At 44.2% G+C, this 22,681-nt stretch overlaps 1 protein-coding gene across 1 annotated transcript in view; it reads left to right on the forward strand.

Annotated features, from left to right (window-relative positions):
• Positions 1–22,348, forward strand: part of LOC115098166 (extracellular matrix protein 2-like) — a 127,742-nt gene extending 105,394 nt beyond the window's left edge. Inside the window, exons 9-10 of the mRNA XM_029614552.1 lie at positions 20,108–20,434; positions 20,885–22,348. Of these exons, the coding sequence (XP_029470412.1) occupies positions 20,108–20,434; positions 20,885–21,065 (508 nt within the window). The 3' untranslated portion in view covers positions 21,066–22,348. The remainder of the gene's footprint in view (positions 1–20,107; positions 20,435–20,884) is intronic.
• The last annotated feature ends 333 nt before the right edge of the window (positions 22,349–22,681 follow it).

The raw sequence follows: 22,681 nt of genomic DNA on the forward strand, positions 1-22,681 counted from the left end.
ATAAAATCCGATTTTACGCACATGAATGGATATTCTAAACTGACCCAGGCTCAGTGCACGCATAAGTACTTGCGTGACCCAATTTCAGGCACAGTGTTATGCGCACTGAAGAGAGACATTCCAGGAGGGAGGAGTTGGCACTTCCACATACACTTCTTGATTTTAATAAGTAGGCTGGTATATGTACATAAATACATTCCTCTCTCTGAAGAGGAGGTGCAACTTTGCACGAGTAAATGTGTGTGTACCTGGCCAATTACCCAAGGATTTTCAGAGCAAACTTACATGCATTCAGTGTACACACAAACTGTACTGCTGCACGGGCTGTTGGATAATTACCCTCTGTGAGGTAGATATTCAAAAGCCATTTAGATGAATAACTTAAAGTTGTCTATCCAAATGGCAAGTTTTGGTATATACAGCTTCTTATACAGCTAGATCTAGTCGGATAAAAAAGATGCATTCTAGGAGCAGCCTAGGTTTGCCTCTCCAACCAACCCTAGGCTCAGAGGTTTCCCGCTTTTTCGGGACAACGGTCAGCAAAGTGCCCCTGAGCGGCTCAGTAAAGACAGAGATTGAGCTGCTGGCACCTCTGCTTTTCTTCTTCCGTGAGCTGGACCCTGCCAAGTTGCAAAGGCTCTTCTGTGGAGGGCACAGTCAAAAAGTCCATAGTTGGAATCAGAGAATGCTAGAATTTGGGCACCAGCTTGAAATACTGTCGATGCCACTCTTTCCCAGGCTCGCTCTTGGAAGCTGATGTCCACCCGGGCAGCAAGGGCAATGAGATCCTCCAGTTCGGGTGGCAGGTCCTGACCGGCCAGCTCATCCTTGATACGCTCCATCAGACTTTGCCAGAAAATGGTGGTCAAACTGTCCTTGCCCCAATGCAGTTCCGAGGCCAACATCCAGAACTGAATGGCATAATGTTCAACTGTTCGGGAGCCTTGCCTAATGCTGAGTAATTCCTTAGTGGCTGAGGAGCGACCAGGCTTATCAAAGATTTGCCAGAACTGCTTGAGGAAGTTGTCCAGATAGCCCATAAGGGGTAAGTTTCTTTCCCATTGGGTAAAGCCCAGACAGGAGTGGAACCAGCTAGAGGAGAGAGGATAAACATCACCTTGGTTTGATCCGAGGGGAAGCTGGCGGCCTGTAGTTCAGAGTGCATCAGGCATTGATTAATAATGCCTCTGCAGGCCTTGGGATCCCCGTCATACCCGAGTGGTGGTGGCAGATGAGGCATGGGTCCTGCATATTGGGCCAGTGCAGCTGGTGGAGGTGCTGGTGCGGTACATTGACCTGCAGGGAGTCCAATTGGGCTGTGAGATCTTGAAGTAAGCCAGTCATGTGGTTGAGCTGGTATTACTTCTGATAGACTTGGAGAACCAACCCTGAAATAGCCTGCATCGAGGACAAGCAATTTGTCAAGGATATGAGCCCTTGGAATGTGATGTGGTTGATGCAGCCTAATACGCAAACCCACTAGGACCACGCCAATAGCTGGTGGACATGCTCTTACAAGGACTAAAACTAGGACTTCACCTATACCAGGCCTTTTTCCCACAGGTTGAGCCCTTGGATTCCAGAGCCCAGCAGGCTTAGGCAACAGTCCTATAAGGAGAGGTCAGACGAAGTTGATTAGTAAGTAAAGGTCAGGGCAGGTAGTGAGCAAGCAGTTTCGAGGTTCAGGTCGGGGCAGGCAGCAGTAAAGAAAATAAGTCAGAGTCCGAGGCCAGGGTCAAAACCAGAAATCAGGTACATATGGACATATGAATCAAGGACAAGGCACTGATGACCAAGACATGGCAGGAACAAATAAGGCAAGTCAGGACAAGGCACAAAGAGGATAGGCAAGGAAACAGCAAGGCAAGGCAAGGAGCCAACAAGCAAGACAAGCACAGAGACAACAATAGCAACACACATTGCAAAATCAGGAAGAAATGTTGCTGAGGCACTGATGAATGGTATAGCTGGGTTTAAACAGCCAACCTCCTGTGACAACATCCAGCAAAGCTGGCCAGGGTTTCTTGCTGTGGGGCCTAAAATTAAGGTGAGTGTGTGTGCACCTGCATCTATGGGCATGTGCTGTAGCAGTGGCGTCCCAGCTGGGAAGAGGAAGACCTGGCACTGGGGCAGGTTGCCAGCATCCTGGGGCGAGTGTGGCCAGTTGAAAAGCCGTCCCACAGCCTGCCAAGTATTACAATGGCTTAAAGTAATAGTGGGAATGCAAGCTAGTAGAACAATGCAAGAAGGAGCATGGGGCAAAGGCAAAGCCCTAGAATTAGAATGAAAAGCTGGAAAAGAATGGGCAAACACTATTGTAAAACTTCAAACTTGTAACTTGTTGGAACTTCCACATCAAGGATTTAAGGAAGTCGTGAACCAGGTGGAGCTGGATGAAGTTCCCACCCAAGCCTTGGAAGAATCAGGGTGTAGTAAGATTCTGATTCTCAAGGACCTGGTCCAAAATGAGCACATCACCTATAAGAGGAAAGAAACACTTGCCTGTATACACGGTGACAAACAGAAATATCCAACTAGTCAGGAGAAAGAAGGAAGCCTCAAGAAAGAGAACTGCACTGAACTGTAAGTTGCATTGTCCCATGTGTTTGTTGAAATATGTAAGAATAGCAAAGTTGTTTTGGCTGTTACTTTCTAGAAATAAACAGATTTATAAAAGATCTTTGCCAGAGTCCAGCCTGAAGTCTGTTCTGTGGTCACCCTCTGACCGTTCATTACCACACTTCCCTTTGTGAAAGCAGGTTGTCGTGCATCCTGTACTCTATTTGTTTCAAGGTGCTGGACTATCTTTTCCTTTAGTAGTGTTTTCCTCACTAATGGGTGTGTAATTGCTTGCTTCCTTTGTGTCCCTACTTTTATGTAGGAAGACCTCATCCACTCTCCTCCAGTTCTTCTCTGTCTTCAAGGACATATTGAACAGAGCTGCGAGAGGTGTGGTCATCACATTCTTGAGCTCTTTTAGTATTCTCAGGCTGTACACTATCGGGTCTCTTTGTCCTATCCAATCTTGATTATGTAAGTATTTTCAGTACCTTCCCCTCTATAATTTGGTTTGTAATCATTTAACATTTATCAATACCATTTCCCACCTTAGATCCATCACGTTCCCCCTTCTTCTGTAAATACCGAGCAAAAGAAATTATTTAAGATTTCTGCCTTTGGCTAGCCCTTGTATTTGCAAATCCCACTTTCTCCCTTTGTCTTATCTATTCCCCTTTTGTTTTGTTTTTTTGCCTCTCCTTTATATATCTAAAGAACATAAGAACATGCCTATACTGGGTCAGACCAAGGGTCCATCAAGCCCAGCATCCTGTTTCCAATAGTGGCCAATCCAGGCCATAAATACCTGGCAAGTACCCAAAAACTAAGTCTATTTCATGTTACCGTTGCTAGTAATAGCAGTGGTTATTATCTAAGTCAATTTAATTAATAGCAGGTAATTGACTTCTCCTCCAAGAACTTATCCAGTCCTTTTTTAAACACAGATTTTATCTTCTCATTTTATCGACTGGACAACTTTTTCTGTATGGACCTTTGTTCTTCTACCCTCACTATGTTCTTTTCTGGTAATTCTGCCTGTCCTCCTCCTCTTGTGTTTTTGGTATTTTTAAATGCTAATCTCTTGTCTCTCCCATTTCTGTTACCTCCATAGAGAACCTTATCAGCATCTTTCTCTTTTTATATTTGGTAGCCTGCCTAACATAAAGATTTGTTGCCTTCTCAGTCCTCCCTTATATTGCCAAGCAACATTTCTCCATACCCAATCAGCTCTCAGAATCCAAACAGAGCTTTCACAATACTATCACTCATCATTTTGATGTCAGCCCTCCAAACCCTGGTCTTAGCATGGCTCATTCACAGTGGAGTTTAATATTGAGCCACACAGTGTGGTGACCACTAGAACCTAAATTTTCTCTTACCATGAAGTCAGTGACTGTTCTGTCTTCACAGTATATTATATGTTTATTATACTGCCACCCTGTGTCATTTTATGATATTCTTAACTTATAGAGTCTTTATATCATATGAGCTCCTGACTGGTTATTTTTGGTTGCTGTTTGAATGCTTCTTAACTTCCTATTGGATCTGTTCCTGTTTTGCTCTCTCTCTCTCTGTCTTCTTCCTAATGGTCACTTGACTCAAAACAGTTTGGGATTGTTCCCTGCCTAGAAGGATTTTTCAGCTGGGGAAAAGGCTCTTCAGGCTAATAGCTCATTCTGAATCCTCCTACAGGCTCCTAGAAGCATTGCTTTTTCACCTATTCACAATATCCATAGCTTCTACTACAGCTACAGTTGTCTTTGACTCCTAGGCTTCCAGAGACTTATAACAGCTGAACCAGGCTCTTCTTGGTGCTTTGTCACAGTGGGTGTTGCACTGTTCATCATTCTAATAAATGTTGTTTAGTATTCAAGAACTGAATTCTCTGGAATCTGAAGCAGGGAAAAAAGTTCAATTGACTGTCTAGAGATTCAATCTAGAGATCGAGTGCCAAGAGCAATACAGTGACATTGTATCCATTTGGGGGAACCAGATCCAGCATAGTCTCCCTTCAAGCACTTCCAGTAGCTGCCTGAGGAATGCCCCTTCTAGGGTATCCAGGGCTTCTCCATTCCTAGATGATGTAATAGGTAGGCTCTAGTCCACATTTAGTAGACTGAAGTAACCTACAAGCATGACTTTTCCTTTGCATGACATCCAGGTGATGCCTCGGATCATGTATGAATCTACCCCCTGTACTGAAAGTCTGTATAATACTCCCATGTAAACAGAATCTCTCTTACAATAGATTTTTTCAGGACAACCCCCAATAATTCAGGTTCTCCATGCTCTCTCTGTTTCAGTGGCTACTGTTGTGTTCCTAATAAAAAGATCTAATCCTGACCCCTTTTTCTCTACTTTGACTCTTCTGAAAAGGTTATAGCCTGATATAATTACATCCCAATCCTGGTTTCCATTACACCAAGACTTGATCATTTCAACTATGGGGCCTGTGCACTAAACTTAGCATGCATGTTAAATCCATCTAGCATGCTAAGCAAATAGTGTACTATGCAGACCCACAGACACTGTACTACTCCCCTCATCCACCATTCATTATATGTTAACAACAAAAAAATAAAAAATATACCAGAGACTGTTTTACTTACATGAATAGACACATCTGAAATTCCTACCACTAATCGGAGATCTGTAAATACATAAGAAGTGGAACCAGGGTGGGCTGGAAAGATTGTATACTTACAAAGTTTCAGCTGCAAGTCCCCTGCAGAGAGAAAAAAGTAGTTTACTTACTCAGAAAAAGATTGAGCTTACAAAGCAAGCAATTTACTCTAATTTTAGTGGATTTCTCTACAAAACTGAGCAAAAATAGAAGTTCCAGTCTCCTCCCAGAGTTAAGCATGGGTACTTTATGCAAATGACAACCCAGCAGGTAAGGAAAGACAGCCTTCCTCAATTATATATTTGTTTATACATTTGTATTCCACTATGTGGAGAACAATTTTAATACAAAAACAAAACAAACATGAGCTTTTGCCTCTTGTCTTGCCCCTAAGTTCTGTGCCTGCTCTTCCCCCATGAGGTGAAATCTCTGTGTTGAAGACTGGCAATGTTTCTTCAATCAGTCACTCATTAATGAGGTTCTCCTAGCTAATGACTTTAAACAGGCACACACACACATGCAACAAGATCCTTGAAAGTGATCCGGAACAAGAAATGCCATAGATTTCCTCCCCAATGGATGAGAAGCTAGCATCTGTAATGGACTAGGTAAAGGTATGGCATGAGAAGCTAGCAAAAGCCCTGGTACAAAATTGCCCCACAAAAATGTTCTATGTCCTTCTTACTGATGGCTCCCCATGGTACTCCCAATAACTCCAAGCTCTGAAATGACAAGAACGCAGTCTAGAAAGGAAATGGCACAAAACACTCCTCGAGGAGAGCATACTCTAATGCAAATTGCATATGACAACATTCCACAGTGCCATGACTAAAGCCAAAAAAAAAGATACTTCTTTCAGTGTATTGAACAAGTCCCAAAGCCAACCAAGAAACTATTTGAAATAGTAAGTGGCCTACTACAACCCTCACCTCAACAAGAATCAATCTAAACTAACATCAAACAAGCTTGCCTCCTTCTTTGAGAACAAAATCAAAGACCTCTGCAGGCACCCTCAAGACATCTCCCACGGATCCAAACCGGCAGCAGCATGAAAGAACATATTTGTGAGCTCCCTTAGTCTGTCCTTTACTTTGTAAAATTAGCAATGGGAGGCTGAAGGACTTACCCCCTAGCTCCTCAACTCCCCTTGGACAGCTGAAAATTGAGGGGTTCCTAACACCCGCATCAACTGATATATCTGGGGCAAGTTCCTTGGCTCCTTCTGATGATCAAGCATCACGGCAGCCAGATAAAGAGATATCATTGAGCCTTGGAGCACCCTCAGCTCCTTCGCCACCGTACCGCAATGTCTCCACGTTAAGTGGATCGGCTGTGTGCTGTGGTTTCTTCAACGCTGACCGAGGGGGGGGATCTACTTCCTGAATTCTCACAGGGTTTCAATCTGTGAAAGGCGCCAGTGTAGAGACTGTGCAATTGCAGAGAGGATCTGCTGATCAGCAAATGTCTGGTGTGGTCTTTGGAGAAGGATGTGCACAGCCTGGCATATCCAAAGGTGGGAGAAACAAAAGGGGTGAGTAATGTGCCCTTAGATGTTTGTGCAGCAGGACCATTGTGCTTCTTCCATAGAGTCACCCTGGAAAAGCCTCTCATTATTACATTAGACTCTGTTAGGGCTCTACTGTTATCCGTTTCTTCGTTGGTTGTATTGACTTCTTAGAATATACATCAATGTATCTGCTTCACATGAACTTTCCCTGCTCTCTCATTAAGATAAGGTAGAGGCTCTGGAACAACGGGCCAAAAAAGCTGCTAATGTGTAATCAAGTTTAACTCAAAGAAATTGAGTATATGATAGGAAAATTGAGAATTTAGAAATCTTTTCCAGACATCATCTGTGTTTTGAACTTTCCTAAATCTCATATTACTTTGCTATTCGATTTGTTTAAGGAATATCTTTTGGAGGTATTGAAAGTTCCCATAGAAGCTGTGCCACCCATAGCTAAATCCTGTTTTCTCTTGACAACAACAAGATCAGAAATGTTGGGTCAGTCTCAAGAAGAAGGTCAAGCTTTGGGTGACAAACTGGATTTGAAGGACATATTAGAGAGATCAGGGCAGGAAGAGGGTTTGGCAAGGGCTACACTTTTGATTTCCTTTGCTTTTGTTTAGGATTAGGATGCAGTAATTAAACTTTATTTTCAGATTAGGCAAGATGAATTTGGGGGTTGAAAACTAGATTTTTTTCTGATATTTCTAGAGCGACTCAGGATCACAGGAAAAAATTTCTAGCAATGTGCCACGAGTTGTTGGCTCTGGTGCCTTGCTTATTTTTCATTTTCCTTGAAAATCTATTGTGAAATTTCAGCAGCCTAGCTATGTGTTTTTTGAACCATTTCACCTACAGGTTTTTTTTTTTTTGGATGTTTTGGATTCCAAAACATCGGTGGTTAGATAGGGCCAATTAACTCTGGTGCAAATAAATAATGATCTGATACTTGTTACTCTGTTGAGACTTAGAATCTTTTTAATTTTGTGGGGTTTTTTTCTTATTTGTAATTGCTTTAAGATTTCATGTTTTTTAATGCAAGTTTAAGCTTGTAATGTTAACTGAAATTCAATAAATAAAAACTGAAGAGAAAAACATCTCCCACATGTCGACAAAGATGAGTTGGAATCCTTCGCATACAGTAGAAGTATGGGATTCATTTACCCTGACCAAGGAAGACTGTCTTGAAAAAGTCTTTGTCTGCCCTATGCCCAATAACCTGTATCCTCAGCCCTTGCTCATAGTGAAGCTTGCAAGTGGGGACCTCATACCCTGGCTTCCAAAATTGTAAACTCAGAGGGACTATCTACAGCAGTGCTCCTCTACCTTTTTTTTTTTTCCCTGGGACTAGGGCCTTTTAGGTTGGGGGAGTCATGCAAAGTGCCTCCAACTCCTCCTCCAACCATCATTCTCTTACATACAATGGGTCTGAGGAGGAAGGAGGATAAGGGATCTGGGTATAGGACAAGAGAATATCACAGAGTACTCTGGGGAAATTCTGTACATAAAATTGTTGAATTCTGAAAATTTTATATTGGTCAAAATAACACAATATACATCAGTCTCTGAATAATTAACTTAAAATGCAATATGAAAAAGTTGTTACCCAAAGATTCAGTTTTAAATACTTTGAGCAGAATTGCCCTAGACGTGCACTGTAAAAGTGTCTCTTCCAACCTCTCTCTCTCTACTCCCCTGCTCATACCCCTTTCACTCTGCCCTCTCCACTCTCTATCATCTCTCCCCTCCCCCTGTTGGCTCAAACCCTTCCACAATCTCCACCTCCCAGCCAGCCTTCCACTCCCAGAATTTGACCCCACTCCCTTAAGCCCCTCACACAGACTCCCTGTCTCAGTCTCTCAGACACACCTCCTCACACAGGCTCAGTCTGTCCCTCTCACACAAACCCTCACACAGGCTCCCTCTTTCACAAACATACACACAGCTTTGCACAGGCTCCCTCTCTTTCGCTCAGACACACCCCTCACACGGGCTCCCTCTGTCCTCTCACACAGGCTCCCTGTCTCATCACACACACACCCACCCACATACCCTCACACTGGCTTCTTCTCTCTTTTGCACATTCAAACACCCCTACACATAGGCTCCCTGTCTCTCTCACACATGTCCTTCACATGGGCTCCCTCACAAAATCCCTCTGTCACACACACCCTCATTCAGGCTCCAAATCACCTGTCACATTTAAAACTAATCAGAGAAAGTTCTTTTTCACGCAACGCACAATTAAACTCTGGAATTTGTTGCCAGAGGATGTGGTTAGTGCAGTTAGTGTAGCTGGGTTTAAAAAAGGATTGGATAAGTTCTTGGAGGAGAAGTCCATTACCTGCTATTAATTAAGTTGACTTAGAAAATAGCCACTGCTATTACTAGCAACAGTAATAAGGGATAGACTTAGTTTTTGGGTACTTGCCAGGTTCTTGTGGTCTGGATTGGCCACTGTTGGAAACAGGATGCTGGGCTTGATGGACCCTTCGTCTGACCCAGTATGGCATGTTCTTATGTTCTTAATTTCATTAACAGTAAGTAAGGAGATCTGGGGCATGCAGGCAGTCAAGAGACTATACAACAAGCACCGTCCCATGGCTACCAATGCATTCTTTTTTTTTTAAGAAGATACCTCTCCTGCAGCAATTTGAAAACAGGAGGGGAGGATTCAAGTTGGCCAAATTTTGGAGAGGCCATGGCCTCTCAGACCCCTCTATTCCTGACACCTATGGGTGAGACAACACCTGACAGATGATGCTCACATGTGTGACACACTGAAGACATGATCCATCATGGGGCTAAATGTAAACAAATAGGGGCAGATTTTCAAAGCCTACGTGTGTAAATCCAGGTGGATTTACGTGCGTGGGGGGTTACGTGCGCCGGGCCTATTTTCAAAAGGCCCGGCGGCGCACATAAATCCCCGGGACGTGCATATGTCCCAGAGCTTAAAAAAAGGGGCGGGGGCGTGGCTGGAGACTCCAGGCACAGTGACCATTTGCCGCTGTGCGCGGGATCGCGGGCCAGCCGTCGACCGATGCGCGCAACCTACGCCTGCCCAGAGGCAGGTACAACTTATAAAATAAAGGTGGGGGGGATTTAGGTAGGGTTGGGGGGCGGATTAGATAGGGGAAGGTGGCGGGGGCCGAAGGAAAGTTCCCTCCGAGGCCGCTCCAAAATCGGAGGGAACGGGGAAAGCCATCGGGGCTCCCCTAGGCTCAGCGCGCACAAGGGAGTGCACAAGTGTGCACCCCCTTGTGCGCGCCAATCCCGAATTTTATAACATGCACGTGTTTGCTCGTGCATGTTATAAAATCGGGCGTAGATTTGTGCACGCGTAGCTATTAAAATCCGGTCCATACTGTGCATCCTCAGAACCCCCTGATCTCCAACCATTGGTGCAGAGTAGAATTAGGATATTTCCCCATACAACTCACCAAACAAAAAAGATATTCTGATTGTGGTGATATCTCAGTAACATACTCTCTGTACTACCAGGTGCAATGTAAAATACAAAATCTGAAAAACAAATATACATTCAGCACGTGTAGCAAATCTGCCATTCATAGCAGCACTAACTCCAAGGACTCAAATAGCAACAGTCCTATCTATGAAAAAGGCAGCAGTGCACCACCAATTGAGAAAACATAACAAATAAGATTGATACAGATCCCACCTTCTAGTAAAATATCTCATCTCGGTCACACACACAGAGCACAGACAAGCGGATCTTCACCAAATACAGAATAAAAGACCACAAATTACAAATGTAGAGACAAAAACTGGATTAGAAACCCCAAGAAGCCCCTCTGCAAGCAGTGCAAAACTGAAGAACTAGAAACAGAAATACATTTCCTCCTACACTAATAAAGTACAAAGATAGAAAAAATACACATTCCCAAAACTGACATATTATGGCTTTTTCACTCCATTACTCCTCCTCCCTACCTCCATCATTTCTCACTTCTCCCAATTATTCCCTTTCAATCATCCCCTCACACTCACAGCCCTGCCCAGCATTCCTGACCCCACCACATCCTCTTCCCTTGACCTCCTCCTTCCTCCCTTCTCCCCCTCCCTGCTCAGCTATCCTCGACCATCCACCCACCTCTTCCTACTTAGTGGCCCTCACACTCACCTCTTCCTCCCTAGCATCCCCCAAACTCCACCTCCCCACAGGGTGAACATTGCCTCAGCAGTATCACTTTCAGGCCCAAGCAGGGGATGATAAAGTTGGTGTCCCGCTGGGCCCAAAGGAGCAGGAGTTGGCAATATCTCATTCTAATATGAGTGAGAGAGGAAACAGTCTCCCACTGGACCAGAAAAAGGAGAAGAAAGCAAGAGCAGCCTCCTGTCAGGCCTGATAAAGGAGACGTCAACCAACTCCTACCTGGGCTGTTGAGGATCTCGCAACACACTAGAGTGTCCCAAAAGACTTGTTGACAACCACTGATCTACAGATCTGAGAAAGGCCATGGTTCGGCCCTTGCTAAAAAAAAAAAAAAAAAGCCACTCTGGATCTAGACAAATCTGAACGCTACTGCGTATTGTCCAATACAGTGATTCTCAACCGGTGTGTCGCCAGGCACCAGCAGGTGTATTGCGTGCTATCCGCAGCCGGCGGGGCCGAAGACCTGAAGACCAAAGCTGATGGCCGCCGCCGGAGACCAGGCTGGTGGGGCCGAAGACCCAAAGATAGGCACTGCTGGCAACCACCGGAGACCAGGCCGGTGGGTCTGAAGATCGGTGCTGCTGGCCACCACCGGAGACCAGGTTGACAGGGCTGAAGATTGGAGCCGCTGCCACCCGAAACCAGGCCAGCAGGACCGAACATCGGAGCCACTGACCGTTGCCGCCTGAGACCAGGCCGGTGTGGTCGAAGACGAGCTGTTCAGCTGGGGGCCAGTGTGTGTGTATGTATATATTTGAGATTGGAAGGGTGATTTTGTGTTTGTGTGGTGTGTATGTGTATGTGAGACAGGGAGGGTGTGTGTGTGTGTGTGTGTGTGTGTGTGTGTATGTGAGACAGGGAGGATGCTATGTGTGTGTGTGTGTGTGTGTGTGTGGTGTGTATGAGAGAAGGAGGGTGCTTGTGTGTGTTTGTGTGGTGTGTATGTGAGACAGGGAGGATGCTTCTGTGTGCGTGTGTAAGAGAGAGATGGAGTATGTTTCTGGCTGGCTGTGGCTATGAGAGAGAGAGGGGGGGGCATCTGTGTGACTGGGAGCTTATTTGTAAGTGAGATAGAGAGAACATGTGTGTGATTGAGAGTTTGTGTGTAAGTAAGAGAGAGAGCATTGTGTGATTGAGAGAGACTGGTCAGAGAAGTGACGTGTGTATGTGGAGAAAGATGGATCAGGGAGGTGACTGATATGTATGTGTGTGTGAGAGAAAGAGACTGGTCGGGGAGATGATTGGTGTGTGAGAGACAGAAACTGGTCCTGAGATGTGACGTGTGTGTGAGAGAGAAGAAATTGGTTGTGGTCCCTAAGGAAGAGGACCGTGAGGACAGCTTTTAGCAACTATTGCTGTGTCTGGTGTGGCCTGCAAGGGAAAGGAGTAGGAGAACTGCTGGAAAAGGTAAGTAAAGGTGGCTTTTTAAGTTCATTTTTCTTGATTGACTGCCATTTTAATTATTAGAAATTATGTGATGTGTCTGCTGTTTTGAAATATTTTAGTGTTTGGAGAATGTTTAATAATTTTTTAAGTTTTTAATTGTTAGATGTTGTTCTGTTCTGTTTTGAAACATTTATTTATAGGCTTTTACAATTATTTCTGGTGGGAATCTATAACGGCTTGGCTTTTTCTGTTTTCCTAATGGGAGATGTATTAGGGCCTGATTTAATATTTGTAGTGTTGCCTTTTTATAGGTAGAGTTGTTACTGTTTGAATGCATGCCATAATGCAGGTGTCAACTTTGTGCGGATTAGTTTGTGTGCATTATTGCAGATCCTGATACTACGTTAGGTGCTATATTTCTGTCAGTGGCTTTTTTGGGGTTTCCATTCCAGTTTCTGTCTCCATATTTGTAATCTGAGGACTTTCTGTACTTGGTGAAAGTCAGTTCTGTGAGTGTGACTGAGGTGAGATATTTAACTAGCAATGTAGGCTATTTGTTGTGTTTTCTCAATAGGACATGCATTGGTGGTGAACTGCTGTCTTTTTATAAGTAGGGCTATTGTGCCCGGTAGTAGAGGGAGTTTGTGTTGCTGTTATTGAGATAATACCAGAATATCTTTTTTGTATCGTGAGTTATATGGGGATTGAACTAGTTCTGCTTTATACCCATTACTGAGGGTAGGGGTGGGGGTTAGCCTTGTGACTGTCATGTGTTCAGCAAGTCACGCATGTGGGAACTATCTATCAGGTATGTCCCAACAGAAAAAAAGGTTGAGAACCACTGGTCTAATATACCATTTCTGGGGAAATTAGTAGAACAAACAGTATGAGCTCAACTAAATGACTGGCTGGCAGAGAGAAACTGGTTGGACCTTTACCAATTTATATTCAGACAGGGCCATGGAAGAGACAGTCTTCTGTAAGGGACTGTGACAGGGTAGCAGAGGAAGGCAGCACATTTTAGCCAGCCTACTGCCCTGAAATGTTTGCCACCTAGGTGCAAGTATAATGTGTGCCTATTGACAAACCAGCCCTCACATATGAATTGAATTAAACTGACTGCAATAAAAAGTCTGGCACTATTCTGAGTGCTTTGAATGTACTGCTGCAACCTATTGTTTTGCTGAGATTTTGTTTTCATTTTATTTAGCCTTTTGTTTTATTTTGCTGTTGATTTATCTAGTCTAAATTGTTTATTTTAAGTGTAATCATATTCATGATTTAATTCAAATGTAGTCCTTACTGTGCACCTTCTTCAGACCGGTACTGATAAGCACTACTGATTGTATGCTGCAGTTCTAATACATTGAAACCTGGGCTTGAGTGATTTTTTTTATTCAAAAAAGGTGAGAAATAAATTCAAATAATAATAAAAGGATTTGGAATTAGGGTGGGAGGGAGTGGGGCAGTGTGAGTGGGTGTGAATAAAAGTATGCCAAATTCAAAGCAGATTTTAAAAAATTGAAAATACTTTGCGACTAAGACTGGGAAGCCCAAATTCTCCTCTGTAAAATAGGAGGCATGTGAGCACCAACTTCTTAGAAACTTTAACCCAAATGCAGTTTGAATCCATTAGCCAGCCTTTTCACTTAATGAGCTTCTATTTTACTTTGTCTAGAAAGTACTGGAAGCAGGAACTAAATATAAACCATATTGAATTCAAAGCAGATTAAAAAGATCTTATATTAAAATAGCCAAAGGTATTTTAAAAATTAAAATATACTTGGCCACCAAGACTGGGGAGACCAGGTTCACGGAGAAATAGGAAACCAAGTGAGCATTAATTTACTAGGCACAAACGAAAAATATAAGAATGGGATGGCATTAAGTAATATTTTGGGAGGTGGGGAAGGTAGTTTTACAAAGTCATTTAATCTTTGTGGCAGCAAGGGAAAAAAGAATTAGGGAGTAGAAGATCTAGTCACTTGAGAGTGAACTTCAGAGGCTTGCAGTCTTAGATAAAAGAATTAGGGAGTAGAAGATCTAGTCACTTGACAGTGAACTTCAGAAGCTAGCAGTCTTAGATAAAAGAATTAGGGAGTAGAAGATCTAGTCACTTGAGAGTGAACTTCAGAGGCTAGCAGTCTTAGATAAAAGAATTAGGGAGTAGAAGATCTAGTCACTTGAGAGTGAACTTCAGAGGCTAGCAGTCTTAGATAAAAGTGGAAAAAGAATTAGGGAGTAGATCTAGTCACTTGAGAGTGAATTTCAGAGGCTAGCAGTCTTAGATAAAAGAATTAGGGAGTAGAGGATCTAGTCACTTGAGAGTGAACTTCAGAGGCTAGCAGTCTTAGATAAAAGAATTAGGGAGTAGAAGATCTAGTCACTTGAGAGTGAACTTCAGAGGCTAGCAGTCTTAGATAAAAGAATTAGGGAGTAGAAGATCTAGTCACTTGACAGTGAACTTCAGAAGCTAGCAGTCTTAGATAAAAGAATTAGGGAGTAGAAGATCTAGTCACTTGAGAGTGAACTTCAGAGGCTAGCAGTCTTAGATAAAAGAATTAGGGAGTAGAAGATCTAGTCACTTGACAGTGAACTTCAGAAGCTAGCAGTCTTAGATAAAAGAATTAGGGAGTAGAAGATCTAGTCACTTGAGAGTGAACTTCAGAGGCTAGCAGTCTTAGATAAAAGAATTAGGGAGTAGAAGATCTAGTCACTTGAGAGTGAACTTCAGAGGCTAGCAGTCTTAGATAAAAGTGGAAAAAGAATTAGGGAGTAGATCTAGTCACTTGAGAGTGAATTTCAGAGGCTAGCAGTCTTAGATAAAAGAATTAGGGAGTAGAGGATCTAGTCACTTGAGAGTGAACTTCAGAGGCTTGCAGTCTTAGATAAAAGAATTAGGGAGTAGAGGATCTAGTCACTTGAGAGTGAACTTCAGAGGCTTGCAGTCTTAGATAAAAGTGGGAAAAGAATTAGGGAGTAGAAGATCTAGTCACTTGAAAGTGAATTTCAGAAGCTAGCAGTCTTAGATAAAAGAATTAGGGAGTAGAAGATCTAGTCACTTGAGAGTGAACTTCAGAGGCTTGCAGTCAGATAAAATAATTAGGGAGTAGAAGATCTAGTCACTTGAGAGTGAATTTCAGAGGCTAGCAGTCTTAGATAAAAGAATTAGGGAGTAGTAGATCTAGTCAGTTGAGAGTGAATTTCAGAGGCTAGCAGTCTTAGATAAAAGTGGAAAAAGAATTAGGGAGTAGTAGATCTAGTCACTTGACAGTGAACTTCAGAGGCTAGCAGTCTTAGATAAAAGTGGAAAAAGAATTAGGGAGTAGAAGATCTAGTCACTTGACAGTGAACTTCAGAGGCTAGCAGTTTTAGATAAAAGTGCAAAATATATTTGGCTTAAGGTTTGTAAAATTCACAGTCAGCTTAAGATGTTGATGAACGAGAAGACAGACTATAACTATATATATAAAACACTCGAATAAATAAATGAGATTAACCAAGAGAACCTAATTTGTAAAAGGAGATAGAGTGGAGGAGATTCTAGCAAGGCAACTAAGTGGCTGGATAGTTGCTTCAAATATTAGGGAACTGAAAGTAGGGGAGAAGATAGTCAATTCTCTAGAGGAGATTATTTTGGCTTTCACCAATTCAGCAAGTCTCTTATATACCTCGCAGAGAGAACCAGAGAGGGAGATGGTATGGGACTTTCTGAATAGGACATGATTTGAGAGACTGAAGGTTGAGGGATGTCTCTATTTTTTTGATTGGAGAAAGGTGGTTGGACTGGATGACTTTGGCATTGAATTTTACAAAGCTCTGGATGGGCAAATAACTTTTTTCTCTGGCTAGACTGTATCAAAGCATACTACAGTCCAGGAATCTGGCTGAGATAATGACTGAAGCCCTTATCTCTGTAATGCATTTATGGAGTGGAAACATAGGGATGAGTGCACCTCTTAAAAGGCATACAGCGTTGTTAATCGTAGATCTAAACATCTTGCCTAAAATTGTAGGCAGGCAGCTGAAGAAGGTATTGCATGGATTGATTCAGAAAAATCAGGTTGGGTTTATTAGGGAGAAGTCAACATTTATTTGACAATGTACTCAGAACACTTGCTATGATGTACAATGCTGAGGGGACATGGAAAAAGGTGAATAGTCTTTCTTGAACAAAGTGTGGGAAGCCTTTGCTTTAGGGATTGGATCTCGGCTATGTACAGGTCCCCCGGGGCAAAGGTTCTGGCACATGGTGTGTGCCCTTCACATTTTAAATTGTGCTACGCCTTGAATGAAGGAAAAGGCGGGCTATGAATCTTATTTATAAATAAATAAAGGGAGGGAAGGGGAGCATACTACAAACGTTTGGATTTTGCTCACTCTGAAGATAGCCAAGATGGCCAGGGAGTTGGTGGGGGGAGTGGGGGAAAGGAGAGATGGGGTGGAATTCACTCTGCAATTTCCAGTACCCCTGCGAATACCAGAAATCGCTTGCAGTGCACTGTGATTTTTGCCACCATCGTGTGTACTAGAACATATTAATGTCTTGCTTTCTTGCTGAATTAGAACTTTTCCCTCTAATTCCTATTCTTTCTGCTCTGAAACATCTTACCTTCCTCAGATCTGCTTCTGCTCCTCTTCCTCAATAATCTGTGCAAGGCCACGATTTGTCCTCACTGTATTCCTCTGCTCTTCCCTTACTTCCTGTGACCCCCCGTCCCTTCCAATGGCCGCCTTCTCTCCCTTTCTCTTTCCTCCCTTCCCTGTGCCTCCTTGTGCCTATTGCTCTCCTCTCCCTCCATTCAACCCTTTGCCTCTTTGTACTCACTTCTCTCCCCTGTGCTCTTCTTAGCCTCCTTGTGTCCATCTATCCTCTCTCTCCCCTGCCTTTATATATGTAAGCCCCATCCCTGGGTACGGGCTGCTACCCGAAAGAGCCATTAAAGATTTTAAAGTCTCTTTGGGGCTGGAACCATTCCTGGCTAACTCCTACAGCACAGTCTCTTTCCCCCAGGCTGTGACTCCTTTGAGTGGGGGGAAAGGTTATCTTTTCAGAGCCCAGAGTGCTAAGGATGACTTTACTTTTAATTCCTTGTCTCCGAGAGAGGGGTGTATTTTTTCCTTCTGCCCACTGTGGTCTGTATTGCCCAATGAAACACTGGCGACTTCTTTGTGTGTGTCCAAAATAAAGGTGAATTCAGAATTGGTAAATGATACAGATAACAGAACACAGTGGCTTTTCAGTTACAGTCTCTTCTCTCAACCTGTGCATAGGAATCAAACACCAATCAAAGGGAGCTCCCACCCTGTAGGGTCTTTTAAATGTGATAATGTTTGGTTCTGTTTTTACTGAGATGTCCTGTAGTCTGACGGACTGATAAAACAAGAGGGTAGGTTGTCTAAGAACGCCGTTTGGGCAACAATGTGGATTAGACACCAAGGTAGTCCAAGTGCAAACTTTTATTTGAGTGGAGACTTTAATTCATACCAATGCCCGACTCAGGCCGAGTTTCGCCCCACTTGGGGCTGCCTCAGGGGCTGTGTGAAGATGTTCTCTATTTATATATCAGGAACCTTGCTGTACCTGAGCGGAGACTATGTGTATCTGCACTACCAACGGAACTACCAGATTATAAGATATTTGATGTATTTAATCCAAGAGAGTTTCCTGATATATAAATAGAGAACATCTTCACACAGCCCCTGAGGCAGCCCCAAGTGGGGCGAAACTCGGCCTGAGTCGGGCATGGGTATGAATTAAAGTCTCCACTCAAATAAAAGTTTGCACTTGGACTACCTTGGTGTCTAATCCACATTGTTGCCCTGTAGTCTGGAGGTGCATCAGTGGTCATTCTAGGTTGTGGGTGTGGATTGGAGACAGCAAATTCTGAAATTACACAGGGTGGCCGAAAACCTTGTGCTGGTCTTCCCTATCAGTGCACTGCAGTGCCTTCCAAGGCAGAAGTGCCTAGTACAGGTCACATCAGCCTAATTACAGGCCTGACCATCTCTTATGGATGCTGTTCCGCCACCTCTTCTCTTGTACAGCTGGGTCTGTTCCCCTCTGAAATCAAAGCACCGCTCTTGATCATGAAAGCCCTTCTAAATGAGAAGTATTCTTGTCTTGCAGAAGTCTTGTTGTGGAGCATCAGAAGGCAAGTGGACCCCGGAAGGGTCATTCTAGAGCAAGAAAAACCTTATCCTAACTTAGGAGAAGTCATATACTATTCAGAAGACATCCTGCCATAGCTCACTAGATATGTTCTAAACTCAGAAGAAGTCTCTTTTGTAGGTGGAAAAATTGTTCTTGTTTTAGATAACGGGACGTTTAGTTTGTCAGGGAAAAGCCATTTTCATCAGGAAAAGTCTAAGGAAGAAATGTATATTTTTTAATCAAGACTCTTGCTATCAGGGAAATAAATTTCTAGACCAGAAGTCACATTTCAGATTAGGAATGCCAATGCTCTAGATCAGGCTATGTCTTATGCTATTTTAGGATGGCATCCTGTGACAGATACAATGGCGAGCTTTAGTTCTAGGCCAAGGGAAGCATTTCCCCTACCCTCAGGAAGCACAGTTCTCCATATCTTCAGTGCGGGCCTCTTCACAGCTCTTCTCATCTGCATGAATAATATCTTTTTCACAATCATCCCTTGTCCAGTTACAAGAACCCCCCTCCCCTCACAACCCAGGAGCACAGATGTCTCCCGTCAACTGACGTACAGGGACCTTCTGAGCCTTGTACAGCTTCACGCAGCTGCTCACAGAGCCCTTTGGAGTTTCCTGCGGAAATTGCAAGTCACCTCGGGGACCAGATGAAGCCAATTATCAGTCTGCAGCTGAGAACTCCTCCTGCCCTTTTGGAAAAAAAAAATATACACATATATATAAAAAAAAAAACCCAGCTGAAAAGCCAGAGCTCCACATGAAAGGGATAACTGATTCAGACAGTGGCGGGAGGCGGGGTATTTGCAGTCCCACGCTTCATGGACTTCCAGTAACATTTTCTGTTAAACCCGTGGCGAGGGGAAGGCGAGAGCCATTGCGGAGGTCAGAGAGATGCCAAAAGAACAGCGTATTACCCTTAAAGGTGCCCGAGAAGGAGAAAGCAGTCCAAAAACCCGCTGAAGCCTAAGGCTCCCCTTTTCCCTCCTCCTGCAAGGACCTTGGAGACTGCTGTCTTTTTCATGTGCGGTGCAGTTTCCTGCCGGTTCCTTATTACAGCTCAGGGCTTACTCAGCGCCTGTGCTCCCCCGCCTTCCCCGGGCTCTTGCGCCTCTCAGCCTTTACCCCGGAGAAAATGAATTGCCGGCCTCTCACTGAGAAGGAGAGAATAAAGCGATAACGAAAAAAAAAAAAAATATAAAACTTTCGGCGCCTGCAAATTCCGGTTGGGTGGGGGAGGGGCGGGATTGATCGGAGACTGAAGCTTGGCAGGGGAGGCGGGCAGATGGGAAAAGGTAAATACATATTTTAAAAAACACATTAGGTGTTTTAAGCTTTCATCTCAAACTCCCTTCCTCACTGAAACATTCCGCCTTCATCCCGTTGGTTTGTTTTTTTTCCCTCTGCTGTCCTCTCTCTATCCTCTTTCTCAGATGCTGATTCTCCCATAGAAAGTAACCTCTTTGCCATCTTTCCAGAGTATGGGTTTTTATTTCCCCCCCTGCTTTCTCCTTCTTAAATGTTCCTTGCTTCTTCACAGAACCCCCCCCCCCCCACCACCGCTGCCCTGCCAGCCCGAGGATTGGGAGCCCATGCCCTCTTGTTCGCTGGCACAAAACAACAGCAACTTCTCCAACAGACTTAACTTCTTTTCTCCCACATAATCCTTTTTCCTTCTTTGATTTCCCAGGAAGCTGGAGTCTCTGGACCTATCCTATAATCGATTGGTGCACGTCCCCTCCTTCTTACCGCGGGGTCTGAGGCAGCTCACCCTGCACCACAACCAGATTGAACGCATCCCCGGGTACGTCTTCGCCCATCTGAAGCCTGGCCTGGAGTTTCTGCATCTCTCACACAACCACCTGCAAGATGACGGCATCCATGCTGTCTCCTTCCTGGGCCTCTACAAGTCGCTGAGCGAGCTCTTGCTAGACAACAATTGGCTGCATATGGTACCACGAGGGATACTCAAGCTCAGGATGCTTCAGGTGCTGCGCCTCAGTTTCAACAAGATAAGGTAGGCCTCCAGGTACTGCACCTCAGATCCCTCATCTCAGTTGTAGTAAGATCGGGTAAGCTTCTGGTCCCTTACCTCAGTCTCAGCATGCCGGGGGTAGGCCTCAGGCGCTTCACTTCATCTTCAGCAAAATTAGACAGGCCTCAGATCCCTCTCTTCAGCTTTAGCATGATCAGGAAGGTCTCAGTTCCACACCTAAAATTTAGCAAGATCAGGTAGGCTTTAGGTCCCTCACCTCAACTTCAGCATGATTATGCAGCATGAATTCAGATCTCTTACTTCAGTTTCAGCAAGATCAGATAGACCTCAGAACTCTGTACATGCTGCTCCTCACTTTCAGCATGGTCAGATTAGTATTTGAAACCACTAGTCCTTAAAAAAAAATCCCTGTAGGAAGAAGGTTCTTGTACCACAGAAAGCCATCACATTCTCTTCAATTCTCTTCCCTAGGCACATCCCACTCAACTCTATTTGTGACACCCGAGTGGCTGAAGACTCCAACCTCATCTCCCTGCAACTAGAAAACAACTTCATTGACCGACGCCTTATCCCACCTACTGCCTTCTCCTGCATCAAGACCTACCACAGTGTGGTACTGCGCCCCCAGCAGAATGAACATGAAGAATATTAGAAGCAAGGAGCACCCAGTCACTCCCTGTGTCTCTCACTTCCTCTCCTCCTCTCTCTCTCACTGCCTGGCTCTCTTTGTGTGTCTCCATGTCTATCCTTTTCTCATTACTTCCTTATGTGTGCGTCTCTCCTCTCTCTCTCTGCTCCTTTTCTCTTGTCCGGGATGATTTCCCTCTCACTCCTTCATAGGGTTGTCACCTCACCCCCAGGTCAACTGAACAAGTTAATCCAGCCCTGATGTTCCCCCTACTATACGCATGAGTTTGTAGTTCTCATTTTCCCATTTATTGCCCTATAAAAATCAAAACTACAAATCCATGCATGCAATGGGGCAACCCCAGGACTGGATAAGTCTAAGGTTGCCACCTCAACCACAGTCAACCAGTTTCCTTTCTGCCAGTCCCTCTTTGTCTTTTTCCTTCTTTCCCTCTCTCTCCGTTTCTCTCTCTTTCTTTTTTTTTTCTTCCTCAAGCTTGCAAGAAGGCATTGGTGTGTAGCATGTATGGAGCAGCAGTTACAATCTTAAATAGCAGTGGTGCGGCTGCACATGAAGACTGGGTTAACCTGCATGAAGTGACGATTATTAAAACCCCAAAATAAATGAGCATGGAGAGGTTGGATGTTTTGCACCACAGCCTCTCTAATTTTGGTGGCTATGTGGATTATTACAAAGCTTGCTAAGAAGACATGGAAGGCCATCTGGGTACTGATTAAATATCAGTCCTGCAAGAATCAAAGAAGAAGACAAGGCCTGAAATGGCTTACCAGTTGGGGGTGTAAGGGCAAAAGTGCCCTGGGCAGCCTTGAAATGCTTGTTTGGTGGGACCAAAGGCTGGAGATCTTCCCTCAAGCCACTGGGTTTTCTCCAATAAATTCAAACTGAACAAACTAGAAGGGGTTTGCCTAGGATTTGAGGTAAGACCCGCAACCCTGCCCCGGAGGAATCAGATTGGGCTTTCAAAAGGGTTTTCTGGGAACAATGTTTTGCTCTCAGTAATTCTAGGGCTGTTGGCCTGTATGCAGGAAGACCCGGTGGGAGATCCGACAGTGCTCATTAGTTAAGTAAGTTGGACTTATTCTCCTGCAAACACTGACCCTGGGTTGGACATGAGGTCTTGATGTGCTGCAAAGTGAACTTGTATATGGCCGCTGCGAACTGAAACACATGTGCAAATGTCCTTGGAAGTAAAAGGACTTCCAAGGACATTTATGTTGAAACCTGTTATCTGTACCAGAATACCATTGTTATGTTACCATTTGGAATAAAGCCAAGCTCAAACTCTATAATCTTGTGGCTTACAATGCAGAGGCTCAAAATCTGACAGGCCAGCACTTTGGCAGATTTGGACATAGTTGGGACAGATGTGAAGGACAGTGGTGTTGGGGGAGGGAGGGGGGGAGGGTAAAGGTGGAAGGCATGGGGGGTATGGTGGTGGTTTGTATATGGGAGTATGAATGCTCATCGACTCATGATGGTAGAAAACCAGAGGAAGACTCCTAGCTGGGCGGCTGGAAGGGTCTGCAGTTGCCAACTCTTGAGGGGAAACCTCCTCCCACCGCAGTCAGGGAGACCTGGGAGCTGAGAGAACTCCCCCCCCCCCCCCCCCCCCTGTGTCC

The sequence above is a fragment of the Rhinatrema bivittatum genome, chromosome 1, assembly GCF_901001135.1.
Source record: "Rhinatrema bivittatum chromosome 1, aRhiBiv1.1, whole genome shotgun sequence".
Lineage (NCBI taxonomy): Eukaryota > Metazoa > Chordata > Amphibia > Gymnophiona > Rhinatrematidae > Rhinatrema > Rhinatrema bivittatum.